At 33.0% G+C, this 19327-nt stretch overlaps 2 protein-coding genes across 3 annotated transcripts; one reads left to right on the top strand and one right to left on the bottom strand.

Annotated features, from left to right (window-relative positions):
- Nucleotides 1-2147: 2147 nt before the first annotated feature.
- On the bottom strand, nt 2148-6725 carry LOC124364959 (inosine triphosphate pyrophosphatase-like). The gene is made up of 3 exons (XM_046820808.1): nt 6411-6725; nt 4300-4450; nt 2148-2573 (listed from the first exon to the last, which is right to left on the bottom strand). The coding sequence occupies exons 1-3, from the start codon at nt 6495-6497 to the stop codon at nt 2248-2250; spliced, it is 564 nt and encodes a 187-aa protein (XP_046676764.1). The 5' UTR covers nt 6498-6725; the 3' UTR covers nt 2148-2247.
- A 1132-nt stretch (nt 6726-7857) lies between these two features.
- On the top strand, nt 7858-19062 carry LOC124364958 (26S proteasome non-ATPase regulatory subunit 6-like). 2 transcript variants are annotated; one of them, XM_046820805.1, is made up of 7 exons: nt 7858-8010; nt 10280-10433; nt 11116-11313; nt 12798-12948; nt 13559-13821; nt 14238-14419; nt 18723-19062. In XM_046820805.1, the coding sequence occupies exons 2-7, from the start codon at nt 10281-10283 to the stop codon at nt 18991-18993; spliced, it is 1218 nt and encodes a 405-aa protein (XP_046676761.1). In that variant the 5' UTR covers nt 7858-8010; nt 10280; the 3' UTR covers nt 18994-19062. The 2 variants fall into 2 exon arrangements, with proteins under 2 accessions (XP_046676761.1, XP_046676762.1); XM_046820806.1 differs by having other exon boundaries at nt 7874-8014.
- The last annotated feature ends 265 nt before the right edge of the window (nt 19063-19327 follow it).

The following is a 19327-nucleotide window of genomic DNA, read 5'->3' as shown; positions in this document are numbered from 1 at the left end:
TGCAGAAATTGATTGTAGTAAGCCTACTTGCCTTACTCCTAGTATTGTAGCTATGATCAGCATACTTAATATTGTTAGGGTATTGAAAAGTATACAAAACTAAGTCATATATGTATAAGTTGAAAATAGTTTGAATTTTTAAGTTTATAAATAAAGGTTTATAATGTTCCAAAAAACTAACACCACATATGATCCTGATTGCTCTTTTTTGTAAAATTAATATTTCATCTATCCTGCTGCAGTTTCCATAAAATATTAAACCATATCTAAAAATTGATTGGAAATAAGAAAAATAAGCGGGTCTAATATAATTTGTTTCAATACAATTAGTAAGCTTTTTAATTAGAAAAATAACCCTAGATAATTTTGAGCTAATGTAATCAATATGAGAACCCCATGTTAAATTTTTATCAAAACAAACTCCTAGAAATTTTACTTGATTTGAATATTTATCTAAATTATTATCAATACCAATAGCTCTTAAAGTAAAAATTATGTTTTGGGTTTTATCTTCATTTAAAAGAAAACCGTTTGCTTTAAACCAATCCGATGCCTTATCCAGAGCACTTTGTGCCAAGATATTAAGCTCATCAATGTTTGAATTAATGTTGAGGAAAGTGGTATCATCTGCTCTCACAGTTAGTTGTATTTGACCTGCTCTTGAGTAAATTCTCCGGTCAGTTTGGTCACACCAAAATTGTTTACAAGGAAGTTTTAAGATGACAAACTAACAAATATTAATGAATGACCAATTCATTACAGTATCTAATGTACAGTAATAGTTGGTACACAACAAAATAAGTTACATAAGTTTATATGTTGATCCCATAGCAAAACACAGGCATTCAGCTAGTAGTATCAATCCTTTATAAAATGAAAATAAAAATGTCATTTTTGTAAAAATTATGTATTTGTTCTTTTTTTTTATTCAAGTTATCATGGAAGGATAAAACAGTATGACTTACTTTTCTATAATATTAACATTGTGAATTTACAACAATTAGTGGGTCCTTTTCCAGAGGGTACAAAAAGAATTCAGTTTTCTCCCAGGTGTGTTGCTAGAAAATCAGGTATGTTCAACTCACTCAAGGTTAAATTATAGATATGCAAAAATTATATTTTTAAATAAATAAGTCAGTCAAGCAGAATTTAAAAATTACTTTTTTGTCTAAATGTCCCATTACTTCACACTCTATAAAACAAGGTAGGAGTACACCACAACACGTGACACGTAACAGGTTTTCTGACGTTGTATACAAAATTTCAAGTCTATACTCAAAAACACATTTCATACTCGAAATGTTCTGTGAATGAATAGACAGATAAACAATCACTCAAATATTAGATTTTTAAAGAGATTGTCAATCTACTGTTTAAGTTTCATAATAATTTATAAAAGTCTACACACATAGTCATTCAAAGATGAAGTTGTACGTGTTGGGGTAGTTTATCTGTGTTAATAAGTAAAATGTTAAAATCTCATATGATGTACTCTGTTTACAAATTTATCTATTCTGCTATTTTGTCCTTACCATTATGGTTCATAAGCCAATATAAAAATATTTGCTAACGGTCTGCCAAATCTCATGGAGCGACATGCACCATCATCAAAGTCTGGCTGCTTATATATAAATAAAATTTTATGAAAAGTTTCATGTTTATAGGTCAGTTTTGAGATATTGTGTAGACAAACCGACCGACATGAAATTTTTTCCAGCCGCTGAGTAATACGCTTCGCTAATCCTCAGCCAATTTCGAAATTAAGTAAATTATACATAGGAATGTAAAAGATACCAGGCACTTATTGAATATACTGTATTTTCAGTAGAAAATAAATTAGTTAAGAATGTTAACTTCTTTTGCTCCAACTGCTTTCTTTCTTTACTCATAGTTACAAACTCTATAACATATCTTTCATTATGATCTACAGTAAACCATGGAACTCCTTCACAATACTCTACATAAAAGAACCTATTCATGTAGTATAGCATATATGTCTGTCGATCAATCACTCTTCTGTCAAAATCTTTGTTCACATATCATAATTCAAACAAAAAGTTACAACTTTTAGCTGACCTTTATGCCACTGGCCACTATATACATACAATTTTTTCAGATAGTGAAGAAAAGGGAAAAGAGAGTCTATGTTTCAGGGCACAAATTTATTTACAATTCAATGATAACCATGTTAAAATTTGTATCACATTCAGAGTTTTAATATATAAAACAAAATTTAAAACTCATTGTTTACCTTTTATTATCAAAATACTCCTTTAACTTGAGCACAGCCTTACTTCTGTGAGATATTTCATTCTTCTGCGACTTGGGCATCTCAGCATAGGTCTGGTTGTATCCCTCTGGCAGGAAACACGGGTCCCAACCAAAGTCCCTAGGCCCTCGAGGGCTGACAATAGTTCCCTTTGTTTCTCCCCTGAACAACAGCACGTCACTGGTTGGACTCTCAGCGTAGGCGAAGGTGCACATCGCTGTGGCACTTTTGTCTTCCCAGCCCGCAAGCATCTGGTGGAGTCCATCTGGTCCGAGTTTGTCGAGAAACCATTTTATATAAGGTCCTAGAAAACAGACCTGAAAATGTGAACATTTGAACTTGCTAAAACTCACAAAACATTGTGGTACTTATGTATTATCCGGAGGCCACTATTTTTGAACGAGTTTTCCTTATCAGGAACAAAATTAAACTTCATTATATGTTACTAGTACTTTCCTTGTTTCATAATGAATATAAAAATAGCTGATGAGTCATACTACCTGTCGCCAAATCGCGTCAAAATAGCCCTTCTTCTTTTTCTATGGGGCGGCCTACTGCCATGCACTTAAAGCCTAAAAGGCCTTTTGCACACCCTGGAAGCACACCACGAGGCCTACCAATCTATGATTTCAGCAGTTCCACAAACCGCCGAAAACAACCTATCAGGTCCTCCTGGGGAAATTCACCACCCTTGTCCAAACTACCAAAGATGGCATACTGCTCCCTTGCTATTGAAGGGCAATAAAAGAGCAAGTGTTCAGCAGTTTCATCCTGCTCATCACTCATTCTACAGAGTGGATCCTCCTGAAGGATGTCGACTCTGTGAAGATGCTCCATCAGGTGACCATGTCCCGTGATCAGACCTATAACCTGAGAAGACATTGATCTATTTAGTGAGAGAAGGTCAGACACCACTCTGGAAGAAGGCAACTGTAGTACCATTCTGCTCATTCTCATGCCCATATGCAACCTCCACCTTCTCTCATGTTCAACGCGAACCCATTTCGAGACACCCCCAAAGGATTCACACCTTGGAATACCGCAGAACGGTTGAGGGTCTGTCATAATTGACGCTTGCGTTTGGTGCTTGGCCAGGGCATCAGCTCTTTCATTCCCAGGGATCCCCTTATGACCAGGAACCCAACAAACAGTCACAGGCGAGCGACCCTTCAAGTAAGCCTAGACACACGAATCATCTTTCACTTTAATATAACTCATTGTTGTTTTTTTAGTTTTTGGTTTCATCAATTGTCATGCACTTGATTAATTTATAATTAATCATGAATAAATTCATATGTTTATCATTTCATCTGGGATTTACTTTGGACTGAAGAGAAAAGTATTTATTGGCAGAATACATGTGACGATCAGGAGTAGCGACGACTGGTGCGATGTATACAACCCATTTCTTGCCGGCATTACTTCTTTTTGGGAGGCATACAATAACTGTTCATTGTAATAACTTGTAAATTTCAATATAGGTTAAATAGTCTGTTTTTTAAACCATAATTTATTTTGGTGTAATCGTGGCTTCCGGATAATACCAAAGTACCAACATTGTTTTATACAGATAAAGTAACTTACTTACATGTCAATTTATAGAGGTTCCCCATCAACTATTATTATTGGTATGTTAACTATTGAATAGCCCTGTCACAGTGCGTAATACCACAGGAAACAGTTCGGCTTGCTCAGCCTATTCTGCTCCACAGTTTACTAGAGTATTGAATCATTAACACAACACAACAAAGATGATTAAATGAAGTCTTAGCTGTACACTTAAACCTTTGAATCAACTGTTAAATAGTATACACAGTTTTAGTGTTATTGTGTTTTTATTGTTTCCTGATCTTGGTGGTTTATTAACTCTGATCCCGCACTTAAAGAAATACCTCAGACTCTCATGTAGCCTGTCAGAAACTATGGAATGAAAGGACCAAATTGTCACCTTGTGATCCCTTCCATTGTGCCATTGAAAGAAGTAAAATACAGAGTAACTGAATATGTCCAACCAAAAATCCTTTACTCACCAGGAAGGCCCTTCAAAGCTGTAAATCCTAAACAAGTATCTTCAACAATAACAGGACCCTCGACTATCCTGGCAGCTTCTTTGCACTTTTTGATACAAATATCTTCATATTCTCCTTGGAGTTCTGGTAAATCCACTTTGCGATTAACGAGCTGCAAAACAGAAAAATACATATTTAAGAAGAAAAACATGAAGTTCTCTCAAGCTTATTTAAACAGTTATATTTTGTCTACAATTGATAGAAACATCAGACTTTTGGGTAGATAAATGGTGTTCCCTTTGCAGTAAGCAAAATTTGACAAAATTACATATATTTACATGGTTCCTCTATGTACAAGGAAGAACGTTTTTCATTTTGGGGTCAAAAGGCCATATGGCAGTCTATCTGTATGTTTTATGTTCAGATTATTTATTGATTTACACCATTTTAGGGCAGACTACGATAAGCGGACCCGGTTTTTATATCGAAATTGGCAAACGATATTACTTAATCATAACCATCGATACTGATTAATTATTTTGAACTATTAACTTAAATAATCTATATCAACAGCTGTAAACACTCTACAATAATACACTTAGGATAATATTTCAATTTCACATAAGTAATTCTGATTGTTAAAAATGGCAGTCAATTTTAGAAAACTTCACGACTTGCTTCTTCGTGGCTTCAACATGTTGGACTCGGTAATTCTAAGCAATATATGGGTCAACCTCGATTTTTCTCATATTACAATATAATGTTCCAATAGTCAATTAGAAAAGGAAATGACTAGAATTTCTTGCCGGAAAGCAGTTATAGGGAGCAGGCAACTCATATTACAATATAATGTTCCAATAGTCAATTAGAAAAGGGAATGACTAGAATTTCTTGCTGGAAAGCAGTTATAGGGAGCAGGCAACCGCGAGAATTACCTATTAGTGATCAGGGGCACTGACGTGATCTGGGCTTCAAATTTGGAACTACTCGAGTTAATTTTTTTTCTAAAAGAGCAAGCAGCGCGAAGCGCTGCGCAGCGGGCAAGCATCGTGCGTGATCTTCGTACGAATGAAGATCTCGTATATACTGAATTGATTCAGGCCAAAGGAATGAGACAGATTCCTTTACCAGATTTTTACGGAGATTTTGTATTGGGCGGATTATATTGGTTTACTATTACATTATATTGTAATATGTAATAACAATTTATAAGAAATTTTTAATAAAAAAAAAGGATCACGCACGATGCCTGCCCGCTGCGCAGCACTTTGCGCTGCTTGCTCTTTTAGAAAAAAAATTAACTCGAGTAGTTCCAAATTTGAAGCCTAGATCACGTCAGTGCCCCTGATCACTAATAGGTAACTCTAAGCAATATATGACCGTCTGGCGTTTGCCTGCTCCCTATAACTGCTTTCCGGCAAGAAATTCTAGTCATTTCCTTTTCTAATTGACTATTGGAACATTATATTGTAATATGAGAAAAATCGAGGTTGACCCATATATTGCTTAGAATTACCTTGGACTCGTACCGAAAAATCCATTATGGGAAATTTGTGGGAAAGAAACAACTGTAACTGTGAGAGGAGTAAATATGGTCGTCTTCAGTTTTCCTAATTTTGGTTATAATAATTTGTTTTATCACTGTAAATATTAAATACATATTTTAATTTGAAACATATCCTATGATTGTTATTGAGGATTATAGGTACTTTTATATAGATTGATAGTCTAGGATTTGAGATGCGAATATTAGGTATCGATGACTATATTCTTCGATATAAAAAACCGGGTCTGCTTATTGTACCCTACCCGATACTTCATATATTAAAAACAGAACTATCAATCTATTGTTGTCATTGTTGAACACAATTACCTAAATTATATGAATTCAATGTTCAGATCTTTAGTACAGAAGAGTCATCTTCATGTAAGCCAAGTGTAATACATATATTCTGATTTCATATGTGTTCTATTCCTTATTAAAGATTTATGCAGCTCTGCATCCTTACAAAAAGTAACTAAACAATGATTTGATGGTTAAGTTAGTCTTTTCCTATGTTTTTGTCAACTAGAATACAACACGCCCATGTGAATAAATGATTACAATTATATAAAATATGGTTTTACACTACCTGAAACGGGATAGTTTCGCCCAGTATTTTAACAACTTCTTCTAACTTCTTTGCGTTTCCAGTTACAAACACTATTTGTTTTGCCATTTCACACAAGATTAAGGATGCAAATATTTATTTAGAATGTTTAATTTGCGTGCTTTCAAAAGTTTACATTTTAATCATGGTTACAAAATAATAATTAGAATTTTAACTTAACATTTTAATAGATAACCGCCTATTCGGAAAATCACGGACGGTATTTAGTTGTGTGTGTGATCCAGCAAGTTAATCCGGGGTTGGTTTTGGTTAGCCTTTCTTTAGGTTAGGTTGGTTGAATTTCTTTGAATAACAAACAGCTGTTTTAAATTTTTGTGGAAGATGTACGAGTTTTTTTAACGTGCCTTTGGCATAGCAACACGTTTAGCTAAATAACATTTTAGAGGACATAAACTTTTCAGTTTTATACTGTTTGTTTTGAAAATCATTGATAAATGATTTCTAATAAATCACTGTAGTCTGTGTTTTTATCATTTGGAAACAATTTCCAATGAATTATTTTGACATTTAGTATAATATAAATGCAAAGGAAATTGAACTGTTATGGTAAAAAAGCAACTGCTGTTTTTATCTGGTTCCAAAATATTAATTTTTGTGGGAAGTTTTTAAAAATTAACTACAGTATATATTTAATCTTAAAACAAGTTTAAACTGATTATTACAAAACCGCGTTCGTGATTAGCATGCCTTATTTTAAACTAAATAAACTATTGCATTCAAATTATCAACTGCGTAAGATGAATATGATAGATTTGAAAAAGGACATATGTTGCATTTTTTCGTGGAAATATATATCGTTTCGTCATTAAAATACAGGAAGAATAATCCTTCAATTATTACTCTTTTAATGTTGACCTTTTAAATTACATAATCAATCCCCTGTCTATTTGCAACCAGACCTTTTAGAATTTTAATACAATATGTCGCATCATATCAAGTAACAATTTCCTTATAAACAAATAAATAGATGTTTGCTCAGTATTGATCAACCGCTATTTACTCTGAGAGTCGTATGTGGTATGAAAATTCAATCGATGTCGATGTGCCGTTGTATCGTTGGTTTGTCTAAGTTGACATTTAGATTCCCAGATAAGAGTAAATCAAACCGATCCGCAAATCTCAAGTTTCATTATTAGCGTATAATATTAAATATCACGCTAGGGCTGTCAAATTAAAAAAAAAAAAAAAAAAACAGTATGTGACAGTCATAGCATAACCATACAGAGAGTTAAGTATGGTTATCATGCAAATGTAAAAATAAACAATCTCAAGGCAGAAATCTGTGAGGTAACTGATATAAACCTTCAGCATGGTTTGTGCAAACAAGAAAATTGGAACACAAAAAAACCCTCGTACTGTCCTCCAGCAATGGAAACTCAGATCTGTGCTCATGGTCTGTCTGGTCTGCATTCCTTATTCCTATGAAAGAAGAAGAAAACGTCAGGAAAAACGTCTAGGCTTTAGACTTAGAGTGACTTGTCAGTTTGAATTCTCGAGTTAACTATAAAGCATTTAATACTCATAATCAAAAACCACTGCACAAAGCAACAGACAGTTTTAAGTAAGTATGATATTTCTATATTTTCATATAGTTAGCGAGATAATACCAAACAGTATTCTTGTCCAATTTGTTTTGTAGGTTAGGAAGTGGCTCTCTTGTCTTAATATAGTATATCATAGCCTACTGTATCATGTATTACATTTTAAAAATCGAAGTTTCATAATTGATTTATTACTTTGGTTCTCTTTCAGTTTGTTCTCCAGTATTGATGGTCTTTCATTTATTGATTCCTATGATGAACAACAAAACAGTTTTGCAAGTGAAAAAGGTAACTTTTGTTTTGTTGACCCTGGCCAAACAAAAAGGAACCTGTTGGCTGTGCTAAAAATTGATAACTATGAAACATAGAAGTAGCCTATTACAAGAATTTCCTTACTGTCTGAATACTTATTTCAAAGCAATCGGTCATTGTTTAGTGTTTTGAGTAGGGTACTATAAGCGGACCCGGTTTTTTATATCAAAATTGACAAACGATATTACTTAATCAAAACCATCGATACTGATTAATTATTTTGAACAATTAACTTAATCTAGCCTATATCAACAGCTGTAAACACTTTAAATTAATAATACACGTAATCGTGTTATTAATATTATGACATAGACCATATGAATTGTGGCTCATAATTATTTATGAGTTTTCCTGTTTGATTGATCTCGTTCTGGTTTCTTTATTATTTATACAATTTCTTAATTATGTATGAGTTTTCCTATGTTCTTTTATACTCATATTTTAATTTAAAACATATGATTGTTATTTAGGACTATATATACTTTTATATCAGTTGATAGTCTAGGATTCAAGATGCGATTATTAGGTATCGATGGTTATATTCTTCGATATAAAAAACTGGGTTCGCTTATCGTACCTTACCCAGTGTTTTTTATGCACATTACAGTCTGCCATTGCGCTTGTTGACCCACCGACAACTTGTTGACCGGGTACTAAAAATTGAGATATCTCCAAAGAAGAAATATTACCATATTGCCTACATTGTTTGTAAATTTGAATTCCGCCCTATCCTTGAATTTAAATTAATATTTTAGAACAGTTGTATTATTGTACTTTCTTGATGGACTCCCTATTCTTAAATTAAAATTAAAACTATATTAACATTACAAAATATAATGGTCAAAGGTGTGCTATAGTAATAAAAGAAAAGAAAATACATAGGCTACACACATACATATTCACTTACATACATCTAGACAAACACACATATATACATATGCATTTTTATACCTAAGAGCACTACATTTCTTGGACAAAACAATATTAATACATACATAGGCCTATATAATTACTAAGACATTCTAAATCAAATAACATAGGCTAATTTAAAATCACAATTAACCAAAAAGTTCATGAAAAAAATAACAATAATAATAATTTACTTAATACTTTCAAGTAAATTTCAATATCTATACACATACAGGAAACAATCCCATAGAATATCTGGCATTATTATACTTAATACTTCCTGTTTAATAATCTACAAAGCATAATAATTAGAGTTTTAGTGATATGTAACAATGTTACTAATAATACATAAATGGATAAGAAGTGTACATTTTGTGCAAAAAAAGACAAGCAAACAAATTTTAGTACATAAAAAGTAAAATGTTAAATACTAAAACTATATATTTGATTAGTATACATATTAGTTTTAAAAGTCTTTATATTCATTTTTTATCTACTATATTATTATTATTTAAATACATTAAAACAGTAAATATTGCATGTTATTGTTTTACATATTTTGATGTATTTGTATCTCAACTGATCATCCGATTTCATCTGAACTGATAATTGACTCACATAATGCAAATAAAAATGTTCACAACGGAGAGGTTTTAAAAAACTTAAAAAAATGTTTCAGTGTGTACTCATCATATTGGAAATCATTTACTAATTGCTGTTCCCTTACAGTGCTGAACTATTTAAATAACATTGTTTTCAGTTTTAAGGTACCATTCATACTCTTGTAAAGTTACTATTCATATAATGATAAACAGTATAATGAAGAAAACAATATATACACTCAGGGATCCTTATTTTGTCCACTTAAACTAACATTTTGTCCAGTCAGTTGCTCTGTGATTCTCTAAGAATTTTTAATCTTAAAACTGAATTGAAATGGTGGCAGGAGGAGTTAAGTAGTGAATTTAAGCAATTAAATTAAATTTACTCGTGTATGTACATAATCTATACTGAAGATGGGTTTATTTAAACATATTCTTCAAAGAATACAATGTCCTTGTGTTGTAGGATGGGAGAAGGCGAGGGAGTCACTCCAGCCTACATGCAGCTGGCCCACTGGCGGTTCGCCCTGAGGCTGCCAGAGTATCAAGGGGACAAGGAGTTAAGGGACAAGCTGATGACAGGGATCAAGCAAGGCAACATGGCACCGTACTACAAGGAAGTGAGTTCACATTATCCATTGTTAACTCCATATGTATTTCATTCGAAAGACTTAAAAACCCATGACTAAGGGATGTTGATGTTAAAAATATTTATTTACAATTCTATTGTACTTAAGGTATAAAGGAAGCACATCTATAAGTGAACGCTTAGTTTTTTTTTATGGATTAACAGTTTTCTAGTTTTTAAATTGAATCCATTCTGGGCCATCCTTTAAATGTTCATAAATGAATTAAACGCTAAAGTGGAAAACAGTCTTGATTCTGAAATTTTTACACTGCGATTTGTCACTTTGCATAGATACTACCGGTTTTAACATTGTGTGGTGTTATAAAACAGGTAGCAGATAGACAGACTCATAGAAATGACATTTTTCCAACCCTTTAGTGATAGGCTTTACGAAAGCTAAGTTAAGACATTATAGTGGATTGAAGGGTAATATACAGCCTCTAAATTCAGGAAATTCAGGTTCAATGCTTGTTGGAGGAATGGTTGTAACATTGAAATCTGGACTTGCAACCAATATTGTTGTAGAGACAAAAATCCAGTATGTTCTACCTACATTTTTTTGGTAGGACATTTATTGTTGCAAAAAACCTTTTTTAACTCTATATCTTTTATCCATTCTCAATTCTTCTCAAGATTGTGAGGATTTTGATATCTCAAGTCTGTAAATGGTACAGGTGTGTGCAGACCTGGGCTGGGAGTTCAATAGTTCCCTGTTTGACGAGATGGTGGCAGCTAATGTCAAGCGGCTGGAGGAACTGGAGAAGGAACATGAGAACAATGTATTGGATGAGGAGGACCAAAGTCAACTATGCGGTGTCTGGCAAAGCAAGCTGGACTACTTGTGTTCTATCGGCGACAGCGAGGCCGCAACGGTCAGTATTTAAGAGTCATTTTCTACGCAATTAGAGGCCATGAAACTTGTGTTAGATTTATAATTGTTATTGATTGATTTATGCATTGGTTTTCTCTTTTCCTTTGAATTATTTTTAAATGCAATAATAAACACCATATTTCTCTATGATTGTTCCTCGTTGATGGGAAAATCAGCAGGATTACCTTGAAAACTATCTTTTAGAATCCAGTGATCCAAAGTACACATCTTTCTCAATCGGTAGAGAGCATTTTAGTTGTTGGAACTAGAATTGGAGCATTCTAGAGGGGAACTAAAAAAGTGATAAGATAAAGTCCTCAAGGTCTATTTTTTGACTTTAGGAGATATTAATTGTTTTAATGATCGTCATAATGCTTAACAGCTATCGTTGAAGTAGCATATGGCTGGTGCTGCCACATAAAGGTTCTCTACTAGCTGTATAATTTCATTATAATTTCTATTAAAAATAAAGTAAATGGTAATTTTTTACTTTTACTGTCAATTCCTAAATATACTGTTTGTCTTATAATTAGTCATATGATAGAATTATGATAATAAATATTTTGCGTTTTTAATAATTGTGGGACAGTGCCTGTAGAAGGGTAAATCTCGAAATAGACCCATTTTTGGGAAAATTGCTTAAATTTTTTCTCAATATGCCATCTTCTATAAATTTAATTCATTAAAATATTCCTCTTTCTTGGTAAGATAATATAGGTTTCAAGGTTCATATGTTACAAGGCCCTTGTAACATAGACAACTGGTTACCCTCAACTAGCTTTACATTTGTGTTTTCTGCTGTTCAATAACCTCACATGTTTGTTTTGTATTGTGGTGGTGTAACCTACTATTAGTATTGCAGAATTTGATTTTAATTGTCGTTTAAATATTAAAGAAATGAACGATGATTTTCATTTGCAAGTTGTGTGAAGTGATACTTATTTTTCCCTGAACATTGCAACAGGCATATCAAATACTAAAAAAGAATGTCAGTTTTGATTATATCTGCTTAATAAAATAGTGTAGTGTTTTAAATAGTTTAGTTTTTTGTCGTCTATGTTAGTCTAAAAGGAGCTCTGACATTAGTTAAGAATAATAATTAAATTCAGTAATTTATTATGATAATAAAATAGGAAATATGGCGATAATAACATAAATGTATCATGTGAGTTTTCTAAACTTCTTAACTGCAATACTAATCAAACTTCTTAATGCAGTTAACAAGGATTTTGGATAGGCCTTTCTAGCAGCTAACATCTCAATTGTTACAAATTTACAGTTTTTATTTGATTTAAAATTTATTTGTCTTAAACAAAATCATGTTTTCTTTAGGAGCATCGGAAGATATTAGACTAAATGAAACCATAGTTCTAACATTATATTTTACACTAGCCATTTATCGTCCAATTAATTCAATGTTATAAATTACATATTTGTATACTAATTCAAAATATACTCAATTTGTTTCTTATTGATTGTGTACAGTCCTTGGCTACTTCTAAAATAGAAGACAAGACGGTGCCGAAGAGCCATAGGATTGATGCTGTCTTCTCGCTCTTCCGAGTGTCTTTCTTCCACGGCTGCAATATCAAGGGCATGAGTTCAGCCATTGAGAAGGCCACAGAGTTGATTGAGGGTGAGTAGATAGTGTTGCAGATACTATACTGGAGTGCAGCAAAGAAGACAGTTGAGGTCTGGCCAAGAGAGGCACAGTGTGTCATGTCTGTTGTCATACCGCCTAGCCTGGCAATACCTCATTATGGTGACTGTAATTAATCCTAATGTTTCTGATGTCCTTGTGTTTTTTTTTTAATTCTCTTTAGTACAAATGGTGTCACTGAAGAGTAATGCAATGTCATTTCTTTGATCCATATTATACACTGCAACCTGTTATTATTAAAAAAATAAAGTATTTATAGAAAATATTGTTAAATTTAATTAAATTAAGCTTGTTTTCACTTTTTTTTGCTTGATTTAATCATTATACAAATGCAGATAGGATTAGCCATTTAACAAAAATTTCCAGTTGATGCATCATATTTTGTATCAGAATAATATAACATTTTACCAATTTAAAACATTGTATTTTAATCCGAAATATCTCAAGGAATTAATTTTGTTAGTGATGTTTCAGTGTGTGTGTAAATTGGAAAACTGATGTGAAAGGCTGATTGAATTACAATAATTAATACAGCTTTAAAGTGTGAAATAAGAAAAAGCAAAAATTTTGTAAATAATAATTTCAGGCATAAGCGGAGGTGACTGGAGTGCACGTAACAAGCTGAAAGCGTATGAAGGTGTTTGGAGCCTAGCCATCAGGGATTTCACTCGGGCAGCCCACCTCTTTGTGGATGTTGTACCAACATTTGAGTCTTACGAGTTGGCAGACTTTGGCACAATCATTCGATACACCGTGCTCGCCTGCATGATTGCTCTACCACGTTGTGACCTCCGCAAAAAACTTATGCACCATGGCGTAATGGCACAGGCATTGCATTCACAATATCAGGTAATAAGTTATTCGTTTAAATTAATTCAAGTGATATCTCCTCATCCAAGGAGTTCTACCTAATATAATGAGAAGAGAATTTTTTCAAGGGATTTTTAGGGAAAACTAAGTGTCATGTAAAGTGCCTATTCTATTCTTTTGAGGACTAAATATTTTGATATCCTAGTATAGTGGGATACGAACTGTTATGAGATTGATATTTCTCATACAACAAACCATCAGTGATTGTTGTACTCAGTGATGCTTTAAGACAATTGTCAAAATAAGTGAGGTCATAAATAATTTGTAAATACTGGGACATTCACATTGAAATAGCTCAATCTGCAATGGGTTTAAGCTCTCTTCAAAGATTTAATTTATTAGAACCAGATGTAATCAAGATTTTTAAATGTAAAACAATTCTTGTATGTGTGTAGGATCTGCGTGAGTACTTTGTGTCACTGTACGATGGCCGCTACTCTGACTTCTTAGTGTGTTTGGCTCGTATAGAAGTGGAGATGAAACGAGACCCTCTCCTCCACCCTCACTACCGACATTACGTGCAGGAGATGAGACTTAGGGCGTACAAGCAGATCCTACAAGCCTACCGTTCTCTCAGGTGACACTTCCATTCTTTACTTCTTATTATTATTTAGTTATCTTTTATTTTCATGTTTCATATTTGGAATGCGGCAGGTACATTAACACGTTAACTGCCATGCCAACCTGATTAGGTCGGCGAATATTTTGTTGCTATTATGCACTGCCGACCCGATCGGGCCTCACCATGACAATGACATAGTTTTACTTTATTGCAAATACGAGCATTGTGGCAAACCAGTGGACTAAATGTTCTAAATAGATACAAGAATGAACAGAGAACGTTGTTTCGTTATTTTTTAGGTTCACTAAAACACCGAGGAATATTATGAATTTTTATCTCCCGATCGGGTCGGCAAAATTTATTTTTACCAATTGTTGATGTAATTTTCTTTTATACTTTCGTTAATTGATGTTATTATGTGATTATATTGTTTTATTATTCATTATAGTTGTGAATGAAATTATAAAAACTATTTTGTGAGCGTTTATTTTTGAATTATTTGGTTATGTTATGAACTCCACATTATAGGGTTATCTTTATGTTAGAATAATAAATCGTAAACTAAAACCCTTTTAAAATTCTTTTATAGACACGTGTTTCGGTATAAATACGGTTCACACTGAAGATGGTTTATACCGAAACACGTGTCTGAAATAAAAGAATTTTAAAAGGGTTTTAGTTTACGATTTATTATTCTGGAATTATTGGATATAAAATAATATCTAATATTTCAATATTTATAAAACAAAGTTTATTTTTAATTGGATACATAAAAGAGGATTATTACTTCTGTAATACAGATTAATGTCTACTTGTGGATTTTCTTAAAACTGTCTCGAATACAGAATCGACGGTGATGAAATCTCCAGTGTCTTCCAAATCAGAAAACTCACATTCACTATAATTTTCCAATTCACCATAATTATCTCCATAACTGTCACGTTCACTACTCATCGGTTTGTCAAAAAACATCTCCACATCACCTTCCTTCAGTTTCCACTCATCTCTGATACTTAACCCTCCATCGGGCGCTTAAAATTAGAAACACCATCAGGCGCTCACGGAGGTTTCCTCCAGGTTGGCGAATAATGGATATCATAATCGTTTAAACTGTTTTTATTTGTTTAAATATTCATACTGATTTAATTACAATGTAATATATTCATTTTTAGAAATTTAATAGAAATTACACTCTTATGTAATGAATTTTCCAAATAAGAAATTCAAAAATCTTAAAAAATGTTATTGTATAATAACAACATGATTAATTTTAAGGAATAATGCAATTAATTGTAAAAATGTTTTAACCTTCTGTAAATATGTATGGAAATTAACTTAGTTTTTAACTTCTTACAAAAACAACTTACTTCAATTCTTGAGATATTATACAATTGTAATGTCAATTATTGCTCTGAAATAAAAAATTTATTCTTTACTAAAAATTTTTTTACACACTGCACAAAATTTCAAAACATTTTCCTTCTGGTTGTTATAGCGACAATGTTCACTCCATAATCATTACTGAAATGTTCCCTAGCACACTGGTACTGTACTAAACAAGTCTCTCGTCTTCATTCTCCATTTCACAAAATTCAAATCTATATATATAAAAATGAATGTTTTGTATGTTTGTCCTTTATGGAATCGTGAACTATTGGACCGATCATGATGAAAATTTGTACGTATATGTATTTTTCCACGGAGAAGGTTTATAAGCTATGCCCATCCCTTTCCCGATTCAGGATTCCGCCCCACTGGTTACAGAAATACCCATAAGAAATGCATTGCAGCAAACATATGTTAACGTCTTTTTCAAATTTTTAATCAGCTGTTCTTTGTAAACATATATTACACTTATAGTTTTAAAGCATAGAGTAAGCTTAAGAGAAACGACAAATTTTGTTTAAACTGTTTTTGCAATCACTGTTAAACATAGACTTTACTATCCAGATAATACAATTCAAATTTGACGTAAAAATTCACCTTTAACTGCAATATTTATTTAATATAAACCATGCTCATGCTTGATCAGAAGAGTAATGCAGATATCATAATTACTATCTTACGTTGGCTACAAATATAAAGAATGTTATAAAATCAACCTTAGTTGTTTTTTTTTGACAGAAGTATGGTTCTCAAAACTTCGTGTGTACATATTCTCTCGATCGAGACAACAAAGCAAGCTCAATCGTGGCATCGGAGATATAACTAATTTAATCTAAAATTTATTATAGTAAAAAAAAAAATTTACTAAGTAATATAAGGACTTCGGTTCTTAATATTTGCGTGCGAAGCCGTGGGTAACAGCTAGAGGCAGGAATATGGTACATACCTTCATAATACGCCCAAGAGGCTCACGATGGAACGACTATCAATTATCTCAGCAATGTTTAGAATGTGATAGAAAAAGAATAAGTGAATATAGTGTACTGTTTTCAACGGGAAATTGCGTGCGAAGCCGCGTGCAACTTTTGCAAAAAATTATTGAAATGCGCAGCAAAGCGCGCCGGGCCCCGCTAGTAAAATATATAGTAAAATTTAAAAAGAAACCATCACAGGTCACACATTTAGGCGCACACGGATTATTACAACATAAAAACTAAACACAATAAGGCGCTCACGGTGATTTCGTCCAAGCACTACAAACACACCATTGGGCGCTCACGGAGGAATCGTCCAGTCACGCACGGAAGTAGACCTCATACTGACACATTTTGATAAATAAAAGCGGGAGGCTATTGTTTCGTTTCCCCGAAAGATGCTCGTGAAGTACACTGCGGGAAACGACTGCCGACATCAGAAAAGTAGTACTATTTTTAATAATAAAACATACACGGAGGAAAACTCTGTTTAGCGCCCGATGGAGGGTTAATAACGCTTAGACAAACATAAACAACCATATAACTATGTAACGAATAACCGCAATTAAAGCAGCGAGGGTTATGTAAATAAATTGGCGCGAACTACGCGACATATCGGCTGTGAGCGGGAAGCAGTTGGGAATGTTTGTTCAGTCAGCCTTTCATTGCACACGTACCATAGAGTAAAAAAAAGAAACGCTCGATGTCTTCACAGCAATTTAAACTAAATATTCCAAAGTGTACTCAAATTTCTATGTCGGCCCGATCGGGTTGGCAAGACAATTTTTTTCAGGCAATTTTGCTTGAAAAATAAGTCTGCCAACCCGATCGGTCCAAAGTTAAGCCACACACTCCATATCATATAATTTGCATGAATCGTTTTTATTTACTTATATTCATCACAAAAAGCTATATCACATAGAAAACGATTACAGAAAATTTAGGCATTACAGGGAACTCTAGAATTCTTTATGGTGGCAGTTAACGTGTTAATTTACTATTCAGAGTGTCTTGTTCATAATTTTTCATATTAAATATGTTAATGGAATTATTTCCTTCTCATCTCATCTAAACTTGGTGTGATGTAATTTCTATTTGATTTTGTGTGATTGCACACATGTTCAAAAACTATTATTACATTTATTAAAATTAAATTATAAAAATGAACTTGAATTTGATATTACAATGTGTTTTAATAGCTTAGCTTCTAGAATAAAATCTAGAAATAAAACAATAAGCAAAGTACTTATTATTCTTGTATACTTAGCCGTAGGTTTTTACATTATGTTGTGTTTGCTTATTTGAGCTATTCTAATTAAGAAATATTGTAATACATATTTTATTTTGTTACTTGATTAGTGTATATCTCAAATGGATTTCACTGTTATCCATAACTGACATTACTTTAGTATGCGATAAAGTGTACTAGTTAGTACCACCTCGATTTTGTAATTTACAAGACTGAATACTAGCAACAAATCTATTGGATGTGCACATTAGTTCATTAGTTTTTGCTTGATAATATCTGAAATGATCAGATCATAACTTTCATTGTCTACTTTTATTTCTGGAATTTGTTTATTTGCAACCGCTAAATAACTTTGTGCACTGCTCTATAAAAAGTTATGTAAAATGAGTTTTTTTTACAACTAAATGGATTTCATGAAACTTGTTTAAAAATAAATGTGAATAAATATTAAACAAATTTCTACAAAACAAACAACAATTCAACAATTTTGACCCTGGGCGGTCATCAAACTTCCCATACACAATCAGACAAACTGAAATACATGACAATTATAGGTTAATGAAAGATAATTGGTTACAGTCGCATCAAATTCACACATTTTCTCTGATTATTAGTTCTTTATGCTCGGATACGATAGGGTCTTAACATAAAACTTCCCTGTCAATTAGTTAGCCTCAGATTTTAATTAAACATTAACATATTTTTCTAGCTTGGAGTACATGGCAAACTCATTTGGCGTAACAACAGAGTTTGTGGAACGAGAGGTGGCAAGGTTCGCTGCAGCCGGTAGGCTCCAATGTAAGATTGACTCGGTGGCCGGCACTGTCATCACGAGTGCCCATCTCGGTGACGACTCAGTGCGCAGCAAGGAGGCCCCTGAGGCCAGCCTGGACCGCAACATCCTCTATCAGACCACAGTTAAGCGTGGCGACATCCTACTTAACCGCCTCAAGAAACTTGCCAGAGTCATGGACTTCTAGTGGTCATTTCTAAATGCATTCTTAACTTATAGTTTGATCAATTAAAATTTTGTTATAAATTCTAACCAATCATTGTGTTCTGTTTTCCTCTGAGTGTGTGTATCAAATGTGAGTTGCAATATTTAGACAACAACATGATGATTAAGTATTTGAAGGTGATTATGGATAGAGGATCAGTGTTCTATAGCTTTGTCAAGTGTATGTATCACAAGTGTATGATACTAGTATCAATAGTTTAAAAAACCAACTAATAGTTAGAGGGTGGTATTATTCATGTCTGAAAGCAATCCTTAAAGTTATATATGCCATTCCCTCCTTCAGAAGACTAATCAAA

The sequence above is a fragment of the Homalodisca vitripennis genome, chromosome 6 (assembly GCF_021130785.1).
Source record: "Homalodisca vitripennis isolate AUS2020 chromosome 6, UT_GWSS_2.1, whole genome shotgun sequence".
NCBI lineage: Eukaryota > Metazoa > Arthropoda > Insecta > Hemiptera > Cicadellidae > Homalodisca > Homalodisca vitripennis.
Note: the sequence above shows the minus strand (reverse complement) of the source record. Positions and strands in the feature narration are given on the sequence as shown.

Bases quoted from the DNA above. Each gene is read 5' to 3' on its own strand.
- LOC124364959 (XM_046820808.1), bottom strand. From the start codon at position 6,497: ATGGCAAAACAAATAGTGTTTGTAACTGGAAACGCAAAGAAGTTAGAA. The intron at 4,451-6,410 runs GTAGTGTAAAAC...TCTGTTTTGCAG, and splicing joins GCGAAACTATCCCGTTTCAG to CTCGTTAATCGCAAAGTGGA. The intron at 2,574-4,299 runs GTGAGTAAAGGA...TCTGTTTTCTAG, and splicing joins AGCTTTGAAGGGCCTTCCTG to GACCTTATATAAAATGGTTT.
- LOC124364958 (XM_046820805.1), top strand. From the start codon at position 10,281: ATGGGAGAAGGCGAGGGAGTCACTCCAGCCTACATGCAGCTGGCCCAC. The intron at 10,434-11,115 runs GTGAGTTCACAT...TAAATGGTACAG, and splicing joins TGGCACCGTACTACAAGGAA to GTGTGTGCAGACCTGGGCTG. The intron at 14,420-18,722 runs GTGACACTTCCA...ATATTTTTCTAG, and splicing joins CAAGCCTACCGTTCTCTCAG to CTTGGAGTACATGGCAAACT.